Genomic DNA, 23,516 nt, shown 5'->3' with positions numbered 1-23,516 from the left:
CGAGTTAGGTTATGCGCACGCGACGCAGACTACATACCAGGACATTGTCGGACGACGAGGACGACGAAGGCATTATTTCTCAGACAGCCCTGAAGATGGCGACCCCGGAGAAAGGGGGTAAGGTGCCGTCGGCAGAGCATTGCGACGACCATCCCAGCGACAGCTCACCGCTGTTGGGGAAAGAGCGACGCACATTCCGCTCCTGCCTCGCTGAACTCCTGGAGGCTGTGGCTGCGATGGTCGTGGAGCTCGACCGCGAAGACCAGCGGTGGAGGAGAGAGCACCGGAGCTGCACAGGGTCGAGCATCCCATCGCCGTTTCCCACCAGCGGGATACCTCCGTGGTGCAGCCCGCGCAAGCGGCCGCATTTTTGTTCGTGGAGCGGGGGCGGAGAGCCTGTCAAATCTGACACCGCGTGAAGTTCACCTGTTGAGATTCCATCCCTCAGGCGATTACTACACTTTGTTAAAGAATTTTCAGCTGCCAGAGGCGACTGGGTGGCCTTCAAGCACCGGTTCCAGACGAACTGCGACATGGCGGGGTGGACGGAGGCTGAGGTGCTGAGAGTGCTGCCCGCGCGTTTGATGACGATGTCTTAGCGGCGTTTCTCACCATCCCGCCGTCGGAGAGGGCCACACTACAACAAGCCTTTGCTCAAATGGCGGCAATCTACGAACCGCCATGAAACCTTCGCCATAAGTTCGCTGCGTGGAGGAGAGGAGAGGTCGAGACTCCCCTCACCTTCCATAGTGCACTATTGGCGCTAGCAAAGGCTGCCTTCCCAAAGATGGACCACGACGGAGTCGACTCGCTGGTCCTCAAGAGATTGTTGACGTTGGCAAAGGACCTCAACATCGTCCTGCCGGCCGTCGACGAGGATTTTTCTTCTCTCAAGGTTGCAAGATGCATCCAGGCGCACATAAGGGGTTGGCAGCGTGTACCGCGCCTCATGAGGCGCGTGATACATCCAAAGATGTGGAGCTCGTCCAAGCCTGTGCTTCGACCCAAGGCGGAGGCTGGCGAGGTGACGGCATGGTGCGACGGGATGAACAACTTTGACGGCGAAGACCTCTCCTCGTCCTGGGAGCGGGCTCGTTGTGTGCTACAACTGCGGCCTGCTGGGACACGTCTCGTCGGGCTGCCGTGTGCCGCGACGACGACTCCCCGGACCACCGCCGTCATCCGCCCGACCGTCCTCCACTCCACTATACCCGAAGGTGAGTCGCGACACATCACACACTCGTCCCCTAAATCATCCACCTGACTCATCGCATTCGGTTGGTTTTCATTCCCGTCGTGTGTCAGGGCGTGAGGATTCGGATTTTGCTCGGGCTGACTGGCCACTCTGACCGGGTCAGTGGTTGGAGTTGGCTCATAGAGTGGTTCATGTGACCGCAAGGTTCATTCGCTGTTATCGGAATGATAGAGGAGGTTGAAATCAGCATGCTCGTCAATACTGGTGCATCCGCGACTATTATTTCCGAGTTGATTTTTCACATTCTGCCCCCTAAATGGCATACCCTATGTCCCGTCGGGGTTCCGTGCCTGATGAAGCTAGTTGTAATTTGAGTGCGACGTTTCATACTCAGCTTGGCTCTCCAACACACCGGTGTGCTGCACTAGTGATGAATTGGCACGTTCTGTTACGTGACAACCCTTGCTAGTTGGCTGTATCGGGTGGTGGCAGGGTTTTAACAACACATTTATATATTTACGCGATCTAACCCAAAAACCTATATTATGGTTGAAATATAATTCTTTGTTTTTGCCATTCATGAGTTGATGTTGCAATATGTTTACTGCAACACATCTCTATCTCTGGAGAGAGAGACGTGTTTGAAAAGCTGAGAACGCATATCTCCGTGTGTCGCAAAAATGTTTTGACGAAACTACATACAGAGATCATGAACACCCACGTATCGTGTGTGTGTTTTGATAGATTTTCAAAGCACCGAAAATGTCAGGATCATTTGGTTTGACATTCGAGATTAAACACGAAATAATTTCGAAACAAATGTGCATTTTTTGGAAGGTCGCACCCGAATTTAAACGTATTTGTGAGAAATGCAAGTCAGCCCAAAAAAGGGCTCCCTATCCCCCGAGCCATGTCCTTGTGTATATAAGGAGACCTACCGAGATCTGGTCTCACCAGGAGCAGCACGCACAGAGAGAGGTCACTGACAGCCACTGAGAGCCCCTTCAGCATCATGGACAAAGATCACATCCTGTGTACCGACACCTCTTCGGTGAGACCCGCGAGCCAGACGACAAACCCAGACATCTCGGATCTCCACAGCCTTTAATAATATGCACTTTTTTGTTGTCGTCTCGTTTTCGCTTGTACGTTTCAGTTGTAGTGGCTGTGTGATGCGCTGTGTCAGTGTGTTGGTAATTATCACGTGTGCTGTGTTATTGTCAGTGGTGGTGATTATTGCTGTATCGATGGGGTGGTGGTCATGTCCTTTGGGCGTCACGGTGGCGAGATGTTAACTACCTCGCCTGATATACAGGAGGTCGTGGGTTCGATCTCGACCTTGACGCCTGCTGTATGTTTGTAGTTTGCATCTCACTCTCCCCTTGGTCGCGTGGATAGTTCTCCGGGTCCTCCGGTTTTCCCCTCCACGTTTAGAATGAACATCACGCGTTTAGAGTGTTTGGCTGCTAGAAATGTCCACATGATGATACGCCACTTCGTTGAGCTGTCATTTGTGGCCAGGTCGGTCGCTTCTGAAAGAAAGCTGCATATTTGAGTGGGCTTTGCCTGGTAAAATCAAAAGTAGTTTTCATTTTGCGTTGTGATTGTTTCAGTCGTCCAGGTTCAGCCGCAAGTTCATCATCATCTCCGCGACGCTGCTGCTGCTGATCGTAGTGGTGGTGGTGGTGGCCGTGCTCCTGGGAGTCTTCATTGGGGGAAAGAACGCAACGGAGGTGCGTGCGTGTGCGGTCGTGTAGCGGGTAGCGTGCTGCGCTACGAACCAGGCGGGTTCGATTCCCGCTCATGGCCCAACACCACAGTGATGATTATCCGAAGTGGTCTCTAGGCGTCCCCGAGGTCAACCCAGCCTCAAATGAGTACCTGGTACGACGTGAGACAAAGGCGGCCAGGTGTGGTGTTGGCCACCCACCCACTTGTGTGACATGCCGGCCTTCATAGGTGCTCGCTAACATCACTTGCCCCAACAGGCTTTATGTGGGATTTGTCTTTTTTTGTGCGTATATGTACGTAGCCAGCCGTGCTAATTGGAGGTGCGGGGGGAGGACAACAAACTAAACACAAAAAGCAGTTCTAAAGTAATGAGTATTCAATGTTGACGATTTAAAAGGAATTTCCTAATATCGGAAGGAAGAGCATTCCAGTCGGCCACAGAAGCGAATATGAAAATGTGCGATGCAGTGACCGTCTTTGTTCGATGCGTGTTGTTGGCCTTCATAGGTGCTCACTAACAGCACTTGCCCCAACAGTCTGTTACAGGACTATACGGGGGATTTCTGTCTTTATCGACGGAGTTTTAGAATTTCTGTATGTGTATCGCGTGCATGCTTACAACCAGCTCCGAGTTGGGAGTAGAGATCTCACTTTCATTCAAATATTGGATCTTCATTTAAATTATGTTAGAGATTTCACGGGCTGATCGAAAACTTCACCGCCAGCTAAAGATGGTTGATATAAAAACAAGAATTGACGCGTGGCTTCAGAAACGTTTCCTAGACTCCTAGACTCGAGGCTACTGGGAGGTGGCAATTTCACATGTTGATGTAGCGGTAAGTCTGGCTCAGCCATGATGTCATTGTACCGTCAAAAGTACGGCAGCATCTCGCAAGATGTTCGATAGGAGGATACTGGAGAATGCCGGCAGCCATGGCAGTTGGTGTAGATCGGCGTTCTTCCTTGCAAGGCCCGAGAGCCACTCGCGGCCCCTGATGGCCTTTAGTGTGGCCCGCGACAATATACTAAGAGTGAAAACACCACCCCATCACCATCAAAATCGTGCTGTCAAAAACCCAACAATTGTTTCAAATGTGTGGCAGCCCTCACACTGATGATGTCTTATCGGCGAAAGTGCCCCCCCCCCCCCCACCTCTGAAAATTATTGAAGAACACTGATTTAGATGGACGTGTGCCACTGACCTGTCTCCGAGTGATGTCGATTTGTGTGTTCACACTCAATGTACCGGCTGTTGTATATTTGTATTTTGTGTGTGTGTGTATATATTCATTCTTACATGAGCACGTGTGTGTGTGTGCAGCTCTACCAGTTGTCCATGAAGAATGATGACGGCAAAGTTGAGCAACAGACGGTGCAGGTGAATCCCAAGGAGAACATCGCCACCTTCTACGTCCAGAGTGCCAACCTCTCCTCCACCGTGCTCCTCGACTTCAACACGGTTAGTCCACCACGCAGTAACAGCAGCATCATCATCACCATCTCATTCACCTCCAGCAACCAACACCACAACTACCTTCAACATCATCTCCACCAACACCTCCGACACAACCCTCGTTCAACACCTCCACAAACTCCACCAACTCCAGCACCATTTTCACCAACACCCACCTCCAACATCACGTTTAGTAACATCTCCAGTAACATCTCCAGTATCATCTCCATCAAGGCAACCACCATTTACAATAAAGACCCCCCCCCTCCCCCGTATAGCCTAACAATTCTGTTGAGGACAAGTGTTGTTAGCAAACACTTATGAAGGCACACGAGGGGGTGGGTGGCCAACACCACTCCCGGCCGCCTTTGTCTCCCCAGTGGTGATGTTTACTACACACTGTACCAGGTACTCATTTGAGACTGAGTCGACCTAGGGCAGGTCCAGCACCGATTCAGACAATCGTTACCGGTGTTGGCCGTGTGCGGGAATCGAACTTGGGGAGCCGGGTTCAAAGGGCAGTGTACGATCCACTACACTACCGCCCCCTATACCACTACACATGTCCTACACCTTCAATGCACTTCGAAAATCTCACCTCGAGCCACAATCACCACGATTACCACCATCACCACCCGCAACGACCCCACACCACAGTAACATCACCTGCACAACGTTTCCATCACCTCCGATGTATCCTCCTATACCTCCACTCGCCACCGACCCCTGGTCGACACCATCTAAAACGAATCCAGCATCATCACCTCTTTAAAACCTCCTTCAACACCTAAAATGCTCCTACACCATCTCATACATCACCTCCTCCAGTACCTCGACCACCATCATCATCAAGTTCTCAAACACAACCACCTTAGTTTTTAATCATCACCACTACCTTCGATCACCACGAAGACTCATTCTTTAGCAAGAATATTAGTGCTATGTGATCATCAATGATTCATGTACGTGATATTAGTTTATTAACGATGATGAATGACTCAAATTTCTTAAGGTCATTAATTCTATAGCAGCGATGACGATGATGATGATTACGATTGTGATGATGTTCGGCAGATGCTGATGGTGCTGAGAACAAACAACCTTGACAGCTGCTACGTTCGGAAAATGGAGGGCGGAAACTTCACGTCGCTGTCAGATCTCAGCAACAGCCTCAAGAACCTCAACGTGAGACCAACAACCACTCAGAGTAGCGCCACTACCAAGAGCACCACTACCTCACCTTGAAACAAAGACAAAAGATCGCCTGTATAACCTTTAACAGATTGTTGGGGCAAGGACTGTTGGCAAGCCTGGTATGGAGGAGGTCGTGGGTTCGATCCCGACCCTGACGCCTGCTGTGTATTTGGAGTTTGCGTTTATCTCCCCGTGGCGGCGTGGATTTTTCTCCGGATCCACGTTTATAAACACGCACTTAAGAGTATTTGTCTATTCTCAATTTCCACGAAATATGCCACTTATTTGAACTAGCTATCATTTGCACCCAGGTCGCTTCTGAAAAAGAGCTACATAGCTCTGTGGGCCTTATCCAGTAAAGTAAATAAAATGGTTATTGTAAAATAGTAAATAGCAAGACTATAATGGCGCACTAGGAGTGGTGTGGCCTACACTACGCCTGGCCGCCTTTGTCTCCCCATTGCTGATGTTTACATATCACACCAGGTCCTAATTTAAGGCTGAGTCCACGTAGGGGAGGCCCAGGATCGGTTCAGATAATCATCACCGATGGTGGCCGTGAGCAGGAATCGAACTCGGGTCGTCGGGTTCGTAGTGCAGTGCTCTAACCACTACACTAACCACAACTAATACCAGAACCTCTATCACAAAAACATTACCGCAATCACCACTTATACCAGCTCCACCACAACCACCACTTGCACCATGATGATGGTGGTGGGGTTGATTATTACTTCACAGGGTAAGCCGGCGCAGGAGAGCGACAACTCAAGCTCCACATCGTTCATCCCTGGTCCCGAGATCTTCGACCGATCCCTGTTCAGCCGCAGCGCCAGCCTCCTCTGCCAGGACGTGAGATCGTTCTGGCTCGTCCAGGGTGGTGAGTACATCTCTGCGTGCACAACCCAACACAGACGACAGAGCTGAGTACGGACCTTGGCAATGAGAACTCGGCGCTGACTAGAGAACAATGCATGTCTAGCCTGCGCGTTCGGGCTTTTTAACACGAGGCGGATACTTAGTTATTAGACAATTTACTTTACATTCATGCTCAGGTGAGGTGTCCGGGTAGCTCAGAGGTCAAAGCTCTGGGCTGGCATTGATCGCTGAGATCCTGGGTTCGAATCCAGGCCTGTGATTAGACCGGGTTCTTCTCAGTGTGTTGACGTTCTCGACTTGGCCACCCAATCTCCATGGTTTTGTAGTGGGTTCCAGGAGACCGGAGACGGAGTACTTGAGGCAACACGTTTATTGAATACAACTGAGTGATACACGGGTCCCTAACACAGAGGGGTAGCGGCCCCTCTTCCCGATACCTGGGGAGGTATAGCCTCCGGCTAGCGTGTCCTATCTCTGGGGCTAGTACTCTCAACCCTCCCGCTAATGGGGACCTAAGGGGAGGCTATCTGACCCGACCCAGCCAAGGTTCACGGGTCCCGACCACTGACCCACTCGGTCCTGGCCCTTAGAAGGACGTCGGGTCCCGGGCGTTCTCAGGGTCCTAGCCTAGCTGGTCTTCTTTCTTCAGCTTGACGAAGACTGCCAGACTCATCCAGAGGTCCGGCTTTATACCCGTGGCCGGGTCTCTCCGCCCCTGGCCACGCCCTCCTTCTGGAACTCTCTAGGGGCTCGGGAATACCCCCCCCCCCCCACCCCTCTCTTGGGGCTGGGAGAGTCTAGTGTCCCAACGGCCCGGCTCATTCTGCCCATCCCGGGTTACCACCCCCTATGGACACGTGTCTGCTACTACAGGTATGTGTGCATAACAATGCGATATACAATGCCTGACAATGACGCTACAATTTTATTGTCATGCGATGACGATTTCTCTCTGTAGCAGCTGCCTGAGGTAGCTAGGAGATACCAGCACAGCAATGGATTGTTAATTCTGTCACGCCATTGCATGCCGATTGCGACAACGAAGATGATGACGATGACGGGATGATGGATCATGGTCGAGACTAACGGCAGCCAAAGGAGGGAACACGCCCAAAATGGCGTCCACTGCCGAGATGTTAACTACCTCGCCTGGTGTACAGGAGGTCGTGGGTTCGACCCCGACCCTGACGCCTACTGCTGTATATTTGAAGTTTGCGTGTCTCTCTCCCTCTCTGCGTGGTCTAGTGGATTTTTCTCCGGGTCCTCCGGGTTTTCTCCTCCACATTTAGAATTAACATCACGTGTTTAGAGTATTTGGCTGCTGTACATTTCCACGTGTTAAGCCACTTCGTTGAGCTGTATCATTTGTGGCCAGGTCGCTTGTGAAAAAGAGCGACACAGCTCAGTTGGTGTTACCTGGTAAAAAAAGAAGCGTAAAGTTTAGTTGATTAAATCAGCTCGTGCGCATGTGCGAGGTGGATTACACTGAGAGATGGCGTGGTGATGATTCCGAGGATGACGCGGCTGTGTTTATTGATCCTGGCTGGAAATGGAATCCTGAATGAGCAAATTACGAACTGTAAACTCACATCTGTGTTTCTTCTTTCTCTTCTGTGACAGACCCCAACACCCGGCGACTATGCCTGATCTGGAGGTTCTTAAAAAGAATTTGTATCTTTCGTCGGTGTGTTTATATCTCGGTGTGCATTTCATGGTAACGATAGCATTTTTGAGAGGCCCTTGTTGGTAAGGCCCTGTGTTAGGTTAATCAATATGGGTGGAACGAGTAATCGGGTTATGGTGATTTATAATCGTAAACTACACGCGGGGTTTGTGCGTTTCTGCTCTCTGTTGTCACGTCACACTCTTCCAAAAATCACCCTTCCGAAACCCACCGGTTGGAAACTGTCAGGAGGCCTCAAGTAAAAACATATATAACGTTAAACATTCAATCTTCCCACCGCCACAAACCAATTTTCGCCTGCCCAAAACTGAAAATGTTCCCTTTCGGATGGTTCTATTCTAGTTACAACTACAGTACATGTAGCCGGTCTGCTGTATCCCCTCTTGAATCCTTTCGAGGGGGTGGGGGGGTGTGAAACGGCAAAAAGTCTTCTTCAGAAGGGCAATGGCGTATCTGCAATAGCGATCGGAGGGACACCCTCCTACGTCACAACAACACCGCAGCCGAATCCCTCTGTTGATGGGATTGAGCGTCAGTGTTAATGTTTTAGACCCAAATATTATATATATATTTAAACCAAATTTAATATCAAAGTCTTCATTGTGCATATATTCATTAACCACCAACAACTCAATCGACAGCCAATTAACATTAGCGACTCCCTGTCCGTCGATTGACAATCAAGTAATATCAATTTGAGTTACATGCAACTTACCGGTCCAGAAGTTAGCCCAAATCTAAATTGGGCCTGGGGTCAAATTCCTGATCACCACTGATCACCACTGCCTTCTCTTATCATCATCGTAAAGAAACGCACCTGGCTACCAGTAGCTGTGAAAAATGGTTTGTTAGGTTCCTATATGTTACAAAGTGCACAAGTATTCACGCAATTCATTACAGGTAAGCCTACACCGGCCGAATCACGGGGAATGCTCCCCAATTTCATCAGATCGCAGAAGACGCACGCGGTGATTGAGCATGAAGGGGGTTTGTTAAATCTATTGTACGGGTAAATAAACAACAACACAGCGCAAACGACATCCTCCGCTTCTTGACAAACCAAACGCATTCAGCACGGAGCGAATTACCTTTAGGTCGGCGATCACAACACCCCAGTAAACAACAGCAACAACGATAATCAAGGATTTTCGTTCGGGGTTAAATCGCGTAAATGTAAACGTGTGTCGTTCACTCACCACCACCCGACACAGCCAATTAGTGAGGTTTGTCACGGAAACAAAAACGCGCCAATTAGTTGAGGGCTTCAGCACACCGGTTGTTTGTCGGAGAGTAAACCCCGCACCCTTTACAATTTGAGTGTTGCGACGTTTCGCTCGTGATTACAACAACAACATTCAGCCTCACCAGGCGATTTGCCACAAACGTGTAAACCACAGCAAGGGGCGCCAGCAATGGCCGCTACAGAGAAACAGCAGGCGTCCTTCACATTGTACGAATACACTTTTGATTTATTTTTTAAATACGCTTCGCTATTATCTTTGTTCGTCGCATGCCCGAGTGTCGGTTCAAAAAATAAAATGTTACTTCACCAAACCGCACGTGCGCGTGGAAGTGACTCGTTACTGCTCGCCGGATGGGGAGCGGTGGTGCAGCGGTTAGCGCGGTGCTGCGCTACGAACCCCGCTCACGGCCAACACCCAGTGACGATTATAATCTGAACCGGTCCAGGGCATCCCCTAGGCCGAATCAGCCTCAAATGAGTACCTGGCGTGCGGTGTGTAAACATCGCCGTTGGGGAGACAAAGGCGGCAGGGCGTGGTGTTCGCCACCCCACCCCTCTCTGGGCGTTCTTCGAGACGACCTGAAGATTTCGTGCGGACTGCCTGAAAAGTCGGGCAGCAGCCACTCAGACGAGCCTTTCATTTTTAAGAACCTGCCTGCATATTTGAGTTGCAGTCTGTTCTACAACAACGCGGTTGTAGTTACTTCCCTGAAGAACTGCGCGATATGGAAAAATCTCGTTATGATAAATAATATATAATACACTAGCTTTACTACCCGGCTTTGCCCGACACTTGGATTTTTGTCTTGGATTAATAGACAGCTTACGCAGAGGGGGGGGGGGGGGGTGCGTGACGTCAGCAGGCACACTGCGTGACGCTGCCGCATGCGGGTGACATCACAGAAGTGACGTCACCGCTCACTCGCCGTGCAAAATATATCCATTATTGCGCCCCCCCCCCCCCCCCAATGCAAAAGTCTATTTCTATACGTTTTGCATTGTGTACAGCATGGAAGCTACCCACATGCCAAATTTCAAATTTGTTGCATGTTGGGAAGTATACTAAACATTTAGAAAAGACACACATTCACAAATTTCCCTTTTATATATATAGATGGGGGTAAAGCACAGTGCGCGATATCACGTGACACGTGTACGCAGGCCCAACAAAGACTGAGGCGTGTGGGTCGCGTCTCGAAGCATCCAGCAGCATCCCAATGCCCCGTGTGATGCTACGCCGAGGCAGCCGTACAAGCGCTTATTCCTACTCGCGCGATGCAGTTTCTGTTCACTCAATCGCGTTATATCCAATTCGCATCCGCGTTATAATAAAAAATTTGTTCCCTAATACATTCATCGCGTTATATCCAATGAACACACGCGTTATAGGAAAACATACCGTATTCCTCAAATACCCTGAAGACAAAATAGATGTGTGTTTGGCGTGCATCAACAATGGCAAAAGTAATGATGATGCGGTCCAAAAGTGAGCTTTCACATTCGCAGTTTAATGCACACGTTGCTGATTACTCATAAAAACATCGGTTCAGTGATTAAAACATCAGGACAGACCATTAAGAAACAAAATAATTGAAAGTTGCAATCACTCTATGGAATATCTTTATTAAAATACGGAGTCATTAAATTGAGTACATATATAACGTGCACTTGTGTTTTCAGACAATGCATTCCTGCAATGGAAAAACAAACCACCCTATAATATTTGGAAAACAATATAGAAAGTCTGTGAGGATAAAAAAAACGCCCTCTGTATATGTAAAAACAAACATAAGCATTGGAAATACACGGAAAACGATCCCGTTCATTAGCTAGCCTGGCATACTATTGCTCAATGTCCTTATAATCCATTGGCCCAAAAATCAGACAGTTTCATTCCTTAGCATCGCGTTGAGTAAGAGCTACCAATCAATCGTCCTGTCAATAAGAGTTTTTTTGTTTGTTTAGATCGCGTAAATATAAATGTGTCATTAAACCCGCCACCACCCGACACAGTCAATAGGTAAGGTTTGCCACGTAAACAAAGCACGCCAATGCGTTACTAGTTCAACACACCGGTGTGTTTCAGAGTAAACCCACAACATTTACAATACCCCAAATATTTACAACACAGTTCGTCCTGATTTGGCTGGGGCAGTGCTGGTGCAGTTTCAGAAAATGCTGTTGCGGTTCGAGAAGCGTCAGTTTTAAAAGTTTATCTTATCCTCACGCTCGCTCGAGCTCGTGATGCGGGCACATGGCGAGACCACCGCAGTGGTGGACGGGGTGGGCAGAGGAATCGGCAGGATCAGGAACAAGATGTGCTAGGCCAAAGCTACGAGTTGGGGCCTCCCTTGACAACCGCCGTGAGATATGTTTTCAACAACAGTGTAAAGGAACAAAAACGCGGTTTAAATGTATTCTTTTTTTTTAATGAAAAGTGATTTTATATTACGTCCCACGTTTGATTTGAATGTTATTAGAGCAGTAACGTAACACGGAGCTGTAATGGCTGCATTTCTTGCGAAGACAGAGCGCCCCTCTACAGCGTTAAATGTTCGAAACCGCGAGCGTAACGACGATGTGGTCAGGGCAAGAGGAGCCGCCAAATAGAACAGCCATGTGAGACACGTCCAATATTGGAGGTCCCCACCTGACCAATTGTTGCATCCCCCTGAGTGGATGATGTCGTTACTACGCCACTGATAATGTAGTTACTACGCCACTGATAATGTAGTTACTACGCCACTGATAATGTCGTTACTACGCCACTGATAATGTAGTTACTACGCCACTGATAATGTAGTTACTACGCCACTGATAATGTCGTTACTACGCCACTGATAATGTAGTTACTACGCCACTGATAATGTCGTTACTACGCCACTGATAATGTAGTTACTACGCCACTGATAATGTAGTTACTACGCCACTGATAATGTAGTTACTACGCCACTGATAATGTAGTTACTACGCCACTGATAATGTAGTTACTACGCCACTGATAATATAGTTACTACGCCACTGATAATGTAGTTACTACGCCACTGATAATGTCGTTACTACGCCACTGATAATGTAGTTACTACGCCACTGATAATGTAGTTACTACGCCACTGATAGTGTAGTTACTACGCCACTGATAATGTCGTTACTACGCCACTGATAATGTTGTTACTACGCCACTGATAATGTAGTTACTACGCCATTGAAAATGTAGTTACTACGCCACTGATAATGTAGTTACTACGCCACTGATAATGTAGTTACTACACCACTGATAATGTAAGTTACTACGCCACTAATAATGTAAGTTACTACACCACTGATATGGTTCGAGGATGCAATATATTTCAACCTCGGATTTCACGTATCACGTAACATGTGCAGATAGATGGATTGATGACTGGAGTGTGAAGGAAAAGTGCAATGGTGACGATGATAATGCGTGCACCCATGTGGTAGAGACAGCGCTAACGATGAAGCCATTCGCAGTGCATTCAGGGTTCTCATTGGGTCTCTCTGTGGGTCTATGGATCTCTGTGTAAGTATATGGGTTTTTGTAAGTAAATGGGTCTCTCTGTGGGTCTATGGACCTATGTGTTATTCCATGGATTTTTAGCACTGATGATGAAGCCACTGCTACCCATTCCTTTTCAGCCATTAAGTGAATCCACCTGCATGCCTCATCACCTGAGACTTAAAATTTCCATCCCAACATGCAGTTTTTAGCCTCCTCAATCTGGAGTCAACCTTCCATTTACACAGGATGGATGAGTCATTGGTCATTTGTTTCTGGGGTGGTCGGGTGATTGGAAAATTATTTCCGAGTGGTCAGGTCATTGGAAATTGGTCTCTGGTTGGTAGGGTCACTGGATATTGGCTTATGGTTGGTAGGATTATTAGAACATTGGCATCTGAGTGGTTGGGGCATTGCCAGGCCTGGTTAGAGCACCTTCTCTCCGAGTCCATCGTTAACCAAATATGATGCTGATGCAGTTGATGATGCTGACCACCTTGATAGCGGTGTCCCTGATTTTGCTCCACCACCCACGTGTGGTCGGGTCTGCGAAGAGAACGGGAGAGGAGCGGGTTGAGAGGAGCCATGGTCGACGCTGGGTACCTTCAACGAGTAGGCAAGGGCCTCTCGCAGTGACGGACGGTGACCACGATGTGCGTTAACGTGCGGCAGCACCACAAGTTTATTTGCAAGTGATCTTTGGCCCTCGGTAGGGGAAAAAGTTCCCCACCCGCATTCTACTTGGCGCCGTGAGTTCTACACTCTATCGTCTTCTCCTCAGTATTTGGGTTCTGTGCTCAAGAACTGTACTCAGTGTTGAGTTGTGTACTCAGAGCCATACTCACTGCCCTTGACGAGCCAGAATGTTCTGACGTCCTGGCAGAGGAGGCCGGAGCTGCGGCCGAACAGGGATCGGTCGAAGATTTCTGGACCCGGAACGAAGGAGGAGGCCTCCGGGTTGTCCTTCTCCTGAACCGTCTGACCCTGTGACACGACCATCATCAACATCGTCGTCATCATCATTCAACGCTGTCATCTCTCTCCTGCACTATTTGATATATCATTATCATCATTATCAGCAGTCGTAATAACATAATTATCATAATTGGTTGTTTACCCTTCTATCTGGCAACAAAACTGACACCTTTTTACAAGGAGTCATGTTTGCATAGACCGCAATACCTGCAGTCATAATACAAACAAAAGACATAACTCTGATAATGTGCACTGTCCTTGAAGTTGATTGGTCCACACCTGAGACAGCTTTCCTTAGAGCCTAGTCTCACATGGTTTGGACCAGATGAGACTAGGCTCTAAGGAAAGCTGTCTCGGGTGTGGACCAATCAACTTCAAGGACAGTGCACATTATCAGAGTTATGTCTTTTGTTTGTATTATGACTGCAGGTATTGCGGTCTATGCAAACATGACTCCTTGTAAAAAGGTGTCAGTTTTGTTTCCAGATAGAAGGGTAAACAACCAATTATCATATTTTTACTGGCAAATGAGGTTCCCATAGAACATAATTATCATCATCATAAATTCTAGGAGCATCACCACCATTATTAATCACAACATCAATCATGAATACCAGTGGTGCTAATGGTGCCAGTGGTGATGTTGGTTCAAGTTGTTCGTGTTGTTGGGCTCACGTTGAGGTTCTTGAGGCTGTCTCTCAGCTTAGAGAGCGACGGGATATCTTCGGCGCCAAGTTTCCGCACGTAGCACTCGCCCGGGTCGTTCGTTCTCATCACCACGAGGTTCTACAAAATGTCAACATCACCGTCGACATCATCATCATCACCAACATCACAGTCATCATCAGTATCGTCCCCATCGTCAATATTGTCAACATCACCATGACCATCAAATCATTAACATAATATTTTTTCTATAAATCAATCAATCTTTATTTTACGGGCCAAAATTTCCCTCAATAAAGTAGGCATCAGTGCACATTGATGCGATAGTGCATTGTGTTAGGAGCACAATAGTAATTTTCAGCTGTTACTACAGAAGTGGTTATGACTAAGGACTATATTGGCATTGTACTGGTAGGAACGAAGTGGACCAGACCACCAATAGATTAATGTGTCTGTCCGTCCGTCCGTCCGTCCGTGTATCAACATCGCCCCCTACTGCAAACACTTGGCATGACCCTACAAAAACCTTTAGACTCAGTGACGCTATCCTGGTAGCAACATCGCCCCCTACTGCAAACACTTGGCATGACATGTGTAACATTCACTTATAATTCCCTGAGATAGCTTTTAATTAAAACTTTGAAATTAAATAAAAAAAACTCACAGCGCCCTAAAGCCTACAGCTAGGCCTAAAGCCTAGAACTAGGCCTGAAACTCTCCCTTCGTATCGTACCCCCGCGTGTGTGAAAGGGAGTTATGTTTAACAATGTTACATTCCCTCATGTTTTTAAATAGAAACATTTAAATTTAAAGCTTTTACATAAATCATTAAAACATTTAAATTAAAAATTTACTCACAGCACCCTAAAGCCTACAGCTAGGCCTAAAGCCTAGAACTAGGCCTCAATCTCTCCCTTCGTATCGTCCGATTTGGTGTAGCAACATCGCCCCCTACTGCAAACACTTGGCAGGACCCTACAAAAACCTTTTGACTCAGTGGGGCTTTCCTGGCTTAACAAGTGTAATAATAAACTTCGCTTCAAATTTACTTTACTGAAACGCAGCAAGTTTTTTTAACACAGAGACAAGATACATTTATTAACACAGAGACGAGATACATTTAATCGCCTTATTTGTGCACGAAAAGCATGGCGCGAGGCCTAGTGCGGCAGGCTTCGCGAGGCCTAGTGCGGCAGGCTTTGCGAGGCCTACTGCAGAAAAGGCATCGCGAGGCCTACTGCAGGGAAGGCTTCGTGAGGCCTAGTGCAGAGAAGGCTTCGCGAGGCCTAGTGCAGAAGGCTTCGCGAGGCTTAGTGCAGCAGGCTTCGCGAGGCCTGGTGCGGCAGGCTTCGCGAGGCCTACTGCAGAGAAGGCTTCGCGAGGCCTACTGTAGAGAAGGCTTCGCGAGGCCTAGTGCAGAAGGCTTCGCGAGGCCTAGTGCAGAAGGCTTCGCGAGGCCTACTGCAGGAGGCTTCGCGAGGCCTAGTGCAGCAGGCTTCGCGAGGCCTAGTGCGGTAGGCTTCGCGAGGCCTAGTGCAGAAGGTGGTGGTGGGGGGTGGTGGGGTGGTGGTGGGGTTGGGTGGGGGGTGGTGGGGGGGTGGTGAGGGCTGGTGGGAGGGGTGGTGTTGAGGGTGGTGTTGGAAATGAAAGACTACGAGTCTTTAAATCTCACAGCGTTTCTTGTCAAAACAAACACTTTTAATTAACGTTACACTAGAATACAGTAATTTTTTCTTTAACTCCTCTATACCCGGTCGATATCCCTGTACCGGTACTAAGTATTATTCCTACCAGCCCACCCCGCAGGGTCCTGTTTAATATACTTATGGCTTTAAAATTAATGATTGCGAGGATACTAAGGTTCAAGTGGGTTGGTGGTAGTGGAGCTCTTGGTGATGATGGTCGTGGCATGTACGGTCTGCGATGTGGTGAAGATGGCTGTGGAGTTTATGTAGATGGTGGTGCATAAAGATGCATGTATGGTGGCTAGTGGTGTGGTTGTGTCTCTTTGTGTGTCTCTCTCTAGGTATGTCTCTCTCTATGTCTCTCTGTGTGTGTCTCTCTCTCTGTATGTCTCTCTCTCTGTCTTTGTGTGTGTCTCCCTATATGTGTCTCTCTCTCTGTGTGTCTCTCTCTGTGTCTCTCTCTCCTTCCCTCGATGTGGTGTTGTCCCTCGTTTGTTTCCCTCGTTGTCCAACGAGCTGGACGTCTCACTAGCACAGCCACCGTTGCGTTGGTTAGTTTACATTGACATGCTAATATCTCACAATACAATGGCCACCTCCTCAGCTCTGCGTCGTTGTGGAGGTGCTTCAATCACAACCCCCACCCCCATCAAGGGTTCCCATCTTTGGATTTCCCACTCGCTTCGGCACAATCTCTAGCCCCCACCCTCTTGCCCGATACGGCAAATTCCTCGCCCCCCCCTCCCTCTCGGCTCTAGAAATATAAGGACTTATTTCAGCAGCCTGTTTCTCTCTCCCACCTGAAGACGATTGCTTGTGTGGCGATTGAAACGTCGTGATCTATTATTTTTTCTACCTACATGACTTTACCGATAGATAAAAAATTGTTGATGTTGTTTCTGCAGCTGCTGCGTGATGGACTCGCCTTGCCGTAGTCGAGCAGCGTGGTGGAGGAGACGTTGCCGTTCTGGATGTAGAAGGTGGCGATGTTCTCTTGGGGGTTCACCTGCACCGTCTGCTCCTCGGGATTCCCATCTTTGTCCTTCGTGATCACCTTATAGAGCTGCTCTCATTGGCACCAAATGACAAAAACAAGGATTGCCCCCAATGAGCCTTGAGAGACTTTTGGGGCAAGTGTTGTAAGCGAGCACCTATGAAGGCCGGCACGGCACACGAGGGGGTGGGTGGACAGCACCACGCCCGGCCGCTTTTGTTTCCCAAGTGGTGATGTTTACACACCGCACCAGGTACTCATTTCAGGCTGAGTCAACTTAGAGGGGGCCCAGCACGGGTCCAGATTATCGTCACCGAATTATAAACACGCGTGCACACACACACACAAACGCAACACGAATCAGGCTACATTCAAAACAATCTCTGATCAAATCACCCATAATAGAGCAGGCCCGATCACTTCCTATCTAGAAAGCTCAGCGGGGCTGAACCTGGATAGTGCTCAAACACGTGACCCGCATGCCCAAACAGGTCGTCATAGGGCCACGTGGTGGGCAGCGAAAGGCAGTGGAGGGCGGAGAAGCAGAACCTCCTCTTGTCTATACTCCCCCTGCCCCCCTTCTCCGCCTTCACCAACTCGCATTGACCGTCGCGGTAAAGTATGGTCGCGTATCCAACGTGGCTGCACATGCAGTGAGAGGCTGAATCCACTTCTTGAAGAAGCCGACGAAGCGAAACGTCGGTCGTAATGCCGAACAACACGCGTTGCAGCCTAAACACGCATCTCAGAGCCAGGCCTATCGTATCATTTTCTGTTACGCGTGTAGCGTCGCAAACGCGTATAAACACACCGCCTGTATCCACTTACCTGCAGTTGTAGCCAGAGGTCTGTAGGGTGTACTAGCCTGTACAAGGGGATAGAGAGAGAGTCGGACCCAGGTGAGGCTGGGTTCCCCTCCCCTACCCCAGGTGGGGGGCTAGGGGGGGGCCTTCCAGGATCCTCTGGAAGGTTCCAGAAAGGGGGCGATACCAGGGGCGGAGGGTCCCCTCGAGGTGTATAAAAGGGGCACCCCAAGCACAGCTCGGGGTAGTGCTACGAAGATGAAGACTGAAGACCAGCTAGGCTAGGACCCTGGAACCTCGAGCCCGCTGCCCTTGTAAGGGCCGGGTCGAGCTTGGACCAGTGGTCGGACCCGTACCTTGGCCGGGTCGGGTCAGAGTAGCCTTCCTAGCTAGAACCCTGGGACCTCGAGCCCGACGTCCTTCTCAGGGCCGGGTTGGGCTGGGACCAGTGGTCGGGACCCGTACCTTGGCTGAGTCGGGTCAGTCAGCCTCCCCTAGGCACCGATAGCTGGAGGGCTAAAGAGTTAGGTTGCTAAGTGTGAGGTCACGTTAGCCCGGAGGCTGTACCTCCCTAGATAGTGTACGTTAAGGGAGTTAGTTAAACAATAAACCGTGTTGCCTGTACGACAACGTCTCCGTCTCCATAAAGAACTCACTACACACGCATCTGAGAGCCAGGCCTATCGTATAATTTTCTGTTACGCGTATAAGGAAGCGTTAATCGTCGTCATCGTCACAATAATGCCCTGCCATTCCCATGGGCTCAATTCGAAGTCTATCCCATTCCAAGTGTGCCATCTTCTCCTGTGAGCTAAAAAGATTTAAAGTATTAATCTCGTTCAAGTCCATTACCCTTGAGCATATATTTTATTTCCCACTGGTTTTCAATGTTTAATAATGTTCATTCTCATGGCCGCAGAATCCCCGAGGGGCTCCCCATCGCGAATGATGCAGTTGGTCATCAATGATTATTCGGCACGCAACTATCCGGCTGCTGCTTCCAACATTACCCATCGGTCCTGGGCTGTTCTGCCTCACGGCAGGTGTTGTGCTCCGTGGGAGGAGTGGAGGTGTGCGCATACAGGAATTTCCTGTTTTATGCTGAGTTTGGTCACGTGACCAGGAAGTTCCGATTTGACAGCCTTTCAGCCACGAGACTGGAGGTCTGCCATTACACAGAGTTCAAGATGGCGGCACACATCGCGTCCTAGTGAAGGCAGCTGTAACTGTCCATTGTGGGACTTTAAGAAGCATTGTCTGTAAGTTCGTTTATGTTCTTATAATACTGGGAATGCTGTTATAATGTTAGAATGACCGTTATAATGCTGTAAATGCCTTTATAATGATGTTAAATTGTTATAATGAATACGAGGCCTAGTTAACAACGAAGCCTGCAACTTTCCTTATTGTGAATGTTACTTGTAATTTAATAAGTCGAGTCAAACTTGTACCCAAGTAACTATATTGCGATCTTGAGAGCAAGGATGACGAAATATCTCATCCACAATTTAGTGTTATGTGTAGTACTGTACATTTGGGGTGCAGTGTGATGATTACACGATGTGCCCTTATTTAACACAGTAGCTTATTAGCTTGTATAGCTATTAAGTACTAATGTAGGTGCCCGGTCGATCCAGGATCTATTGTTGAGTTCAGGTTATCTAAGGCAATGTTATGATGATGTAGTGTTCATTCATTGTATTGATATTACCAAGTATTAACATATGCTGTATTTGTGCTGTGTTTTTCCATCAGTTTTACCTCGTTCAATTCAATACATTACGTTTGGAGTCGGATGTTCACCCTGGCTCTGAGGGTTTATTGGATGCGAGGTTAACTACTTGGATAGCGGTGCAACGCAGCGCACAGCGAGGCCGAGACAACGGCCGATCCGGCAAAACCGTCAAAATCGCTCCAAAGGCTGTTAACCAGTCCGTGCGATCGGCACCACGTGCGTGACAAAAGTACCTTCGCTTGATTTTAGTGTTAAATATGAAATACAGTACATTATACACTACCGGTACACACAACTTAAACAATGAAAATTCTGCACGTATATAGATCGCCCATGCAGAGTCTTCAAGATTTGAGTGGTACGTAACTTTTTAAAAGTAGGATATTTATTTTCTGTCTATTTGTATGTTTATTTATTCAAATTTCACATCGTAAAACATATCACAACACCTTAAAAACAATGGCAAACAAGAATTTGCAAAAATAATCTATTTGAAATCATGATTAGCGATTGTCTGGCATTTTTGGAAAATTTGCCGCCCCTCTCCACCCCCTACGATGCCGCCGGATAATCGATGATCATCTACCACATTCTCAAATACAAACACAACGGTGAACCTTTACGAGGGATGTGTTCCCCTCCCAACCCCCCACCCCCTCCAAAAAATAAATCCTCAACAAGCCTAGCAACGACATTTTTTTTTAAGTTCCAGCAAAGAAGGAGTAACAAACAACCCCCTCTCGACGTTTCAGAATGATCCGAAATGTAATGTCACACGAGGTAACGTCACGCCCGTCGTCTCGCTCCTTCCCCCCTTAATTTAAAAAAGGCACCGTCACGTGACGTTGCTTCGACGATGTTACGTCACTTGCTTACGTTATTAAAAACGTGAAAATATTTGCATGCGAGTTATCGTTCCACCGATGGAACTTTGCATGAAAGTAATAAATAAACGTAAGTTGTTACATGTCAGTTTTTTTGTTATTACCTTTTTAGTGCACAATCTTGTTTTATTTGAAAAACATCTAAAAATTTGATTGAAATCTGAAATTGAAATAAAAAACTGAAAATCGGATGTCATACAAAAATATACGAAAATGAAACTCGTCACTATTACTCACACACATATATACAATCCACACGCCAATGCATCGTTACACACTGGCCTCGAAATATAGGGCTAATTCAGGGGTTGCTTATCACTGCATCGTCGAGATTGCCCCGATTTTAGCGCTAAGCTCGTTGTTGTGAGCGTCGCTATTCTGCCCTCCATTGTTACTTGGAGGCGACTGCTCCAACTGCCCAGGAGCTAAAAGCATCGGGACCCATTGTCACCATTTGTGTCGCAGAACGAGGCGTCAGCTGCCTTCTCTAAAAGGTCCAGAGAGCCGTGCGGCACCACGACACACTCTCGGGCGACCAACAACAACAGCCATTCGCCTCTAAGTGGCAGTGACTTCACAACAGTGATTGTGCCTGGCTAGGTGCACTTTGAGGCCACGTGAAGTGTCGAAGGGTTGTTGGCTACGGGGCATGCCAAAGTGCCATGGGTTGACTGAGATGATTGGCAGATGCACCAACTGTGCTCCCTACTGTGCCAACTTGCTCGATTTTAGCGCTATGCTCGTTGTTTTGAGCGTCGCTACTCTGCCCTCCGTTGTTACTTGAAGGCGACTGCTCCAACTGCCCAGGACTATCTTTCACGAACCTCCTCCCCACGGAAGCCGATCTTGACACCACTGGTACCAGCCATCGACCAGTCGACTCGGCCTCGCCGTGGCTAGATGTTAACTACCTTGCTTGGTATACAGGAGCTGTTAGCGAGCACACGAGTGGGTGGGTGGCCAACACCACACCCGGCTGCCTTTGTCTCACTCGTGGGGATGCTTACACGTTGTACCAGGTACTCATTTGAGGCTGAGTCGACCTCGGGGAGGCCTAGGGACCGCTTCGGATAATCGTCCCTGTGGTGTTGGGCCGTGAGCGGGAATCGAACCCGGGTCGCCAGGTTCGTAGCACAGCACGCTACCCGCTACCCACTACACGACCGCACACGCACGCACCTCTGTTGCGTTCTTGCCCCCAATGAAGACTCCCAGGAGCACGGCCGTCACCACCACCACGATCAGCAGCAGCAGCGTCGCGGAGATGATGATGAACTTGCGGCTGAACCTGGACGACTGAAACAATCACAACGCAAATTGAAAACTGTTTCTGATTTTACCAGGCAAAGCCCACTGAAATATGCAGCTTTTTTTCAGAAGCGACTGACCTGGCCACAAATGATAGCTCAACAAAGTGGCGTACCATCATGTGGACATTTATAGACGCCACATTCTCTAAACGTGTGATGTTCATTCTAAACGTGGAGGGAAAACCCGGAGGACCCGGAGAACTATCCACGCGACCACGGGGAGAGTGAGATGCAAACTACAAACATACAGCAGGCGTCAGGGTCGAGATCGAACCCACGACCTCCTGTATATCAGGCGAGGTAGTTAATATCTCGCCACCGTGACGCCCAAAGGACATGACCACCACCCCACCGATACAGCAATAATCACCACCACTGCCAACAACATAGCACACGTGATAATTACAAACACACTTACACAGCGCATCACACAGCCACTACAACTGAAACGTACGAGCGAAAACAAAACGACAACAAAAAAGTGTATATTATTAAAGGCTGTGCGGATCCGAGATGTCTGTGGTTGTTGTCTGGCTCGCCGTTCTCACCGAAGAGATGTCGCTACCCAGGATGCGATCTTTCTCCATGATGCTGAAGGGGCTCTCAGTGACTGTCAGTGACCTCCTCTCTCTGTGCGTGCTGCTCCTGGTGAGACCAGATCTCGGTAGGTCTCCTTATATACACAAGGCCATGGCTCGGGGGAAAGGGAGCCCCTTTTTGGGCTGACTTGCATTTCTGACAAATACGTGTATAGATGTGGGTGCGACGTTTACAAACAATGCACATTTATTTCTATAGAATCTCGTGTTTAATCACGAAAGTCAAAACCAAATGGTCCTGAAATTTACGGTGCTTTGAGAATCTGTCAAAACAGACACGCGCTGTATGCGTGTTCGTGATGTCTCTATGTAGTTTCGTTTCATTTTTTCTCAACACACGAGGATATGCATTGTAAGCTTTTCAAACACGCCTCCCTTCAAACACGCCTCCCACTCTCTCTCTCTCGAGAGAGAGAGTAGGATGCTTTGCAGTAAACATATTGCAAAATCAACTCATGAATGGCAAAATCAAGGAATTACATTTAAAGTTACTTGGGTGGTGTTTGGTTTCGCCGATTTGCACCATATAAAATCTACATTTTACCGGTTTAAATCCGTTTTATGGAATGGTTAATCAGAATCGAACCAAACCAGAACGGTGCCTGAAATACCATTTCTTATATTCCCTCATATCGATTATAATCGGTTAGATTACTTGAACACGTTAATCGGATAACAAAGCAAATAGATGCCACATGGGCTACTAGACGGGAGGCAATGGGCTGGTGCTGACAAGGCCTTCGTGCTGGCCTTGGCTTGTATTGGGTCATTAATTAATTAACGTTAGGTGTCCTTGTCATGATCCTTACGCGTGCATTAAGGGTTGACGAGGCCCCTGTGAATCTCCAACAGAGTTGAAAGCGGGTGATAGCTAGTCGTGGAGTAAAACTCAGTGACGAGTAGTTTGTAAGTTTAATGTGGAATGCAAAGCAGGTTTTGGTAAATGCCAGTGTTATTAGAGGTTGAAT

At 48.2% G+C, this 23,516-nt stretch overlaps 2 protein-coding genes across 2 annotated transcripts; one reads left to right on the top strand and one right to left on the bottom strand.

Moving 5' to 3' along the window:
* Positions 1–2,156: 2,156 nt before the first annotated feature.
* On the top strand, positions 2,157–9,691 carry LOC133343796 (uncharacterized). The gene is made up of 6 exons (XM_061553634.1): positions 2,157–2,246; positions 2,809–2,928; positions 4,249–4,386; positions 5,455–5,565; positions 6,316–6,454; positions 8,074–9,691. The coding sequence occupies exons 1-6, from the start codon at positions 2,208–2,210 to the stop codon at positions 8,169–8,171; spliced, it is 645 nt and encodes a 214-aa protein (XP_061409618.1). The 5' UTR covers positions 2,157–2,207; the 3' UTR covers positions 8,172–9,691.
* Positions 9,692–10,970: 1,279 nt separating this feature from the next.
* On the bottom strand, positions 10,971–22,636 carry LOC133343818 (gastrokine-2-like). The gene is made up of 6 exons (XM_061553695.1): positions 22,498–22,636; positions 21,819–21,935; positions 17,149–17,286; positions 14,548–14,658; positions 13,743–13,881; positions 10,971–13,443 (listed from the first exon to the last, which is right to left on the bottom strand). The coding sequence occupies exons 1-6, from the start codon at positions 22,534–22,536 to the stop codon at positions 13,352–13,354; spliced, it is 636 nt and encodes a 211-aa protein (XP_061409679.1). The 5' UTR covers positions 22,537–22,636; the 3' UTR covers positions 10,971–13,351.
* Positions 22,637–23,516: the final 880 nt, after the last annotated feature.

This window comes from Lethenteron reissneri, chromosome 2 (genome assembly GCF_015708825.2).
Source record: "Lethenteron reissneri isolate LAM-NWPU_2019-01 chromosome 2, ASM1570882v1, whole genome shotgun sequence".
In the NCBI taxonomy this organism is placed as follows: Eukaryota; Metazoa; Chordata; class Hyperoartia; order Petromyzontiformes; family Petromyzontidae; genus Lethenteron; species Lethenteron reissneri.
This window is presented reverse-complemented; position numbering and strand designations above follow the sequence as displayed.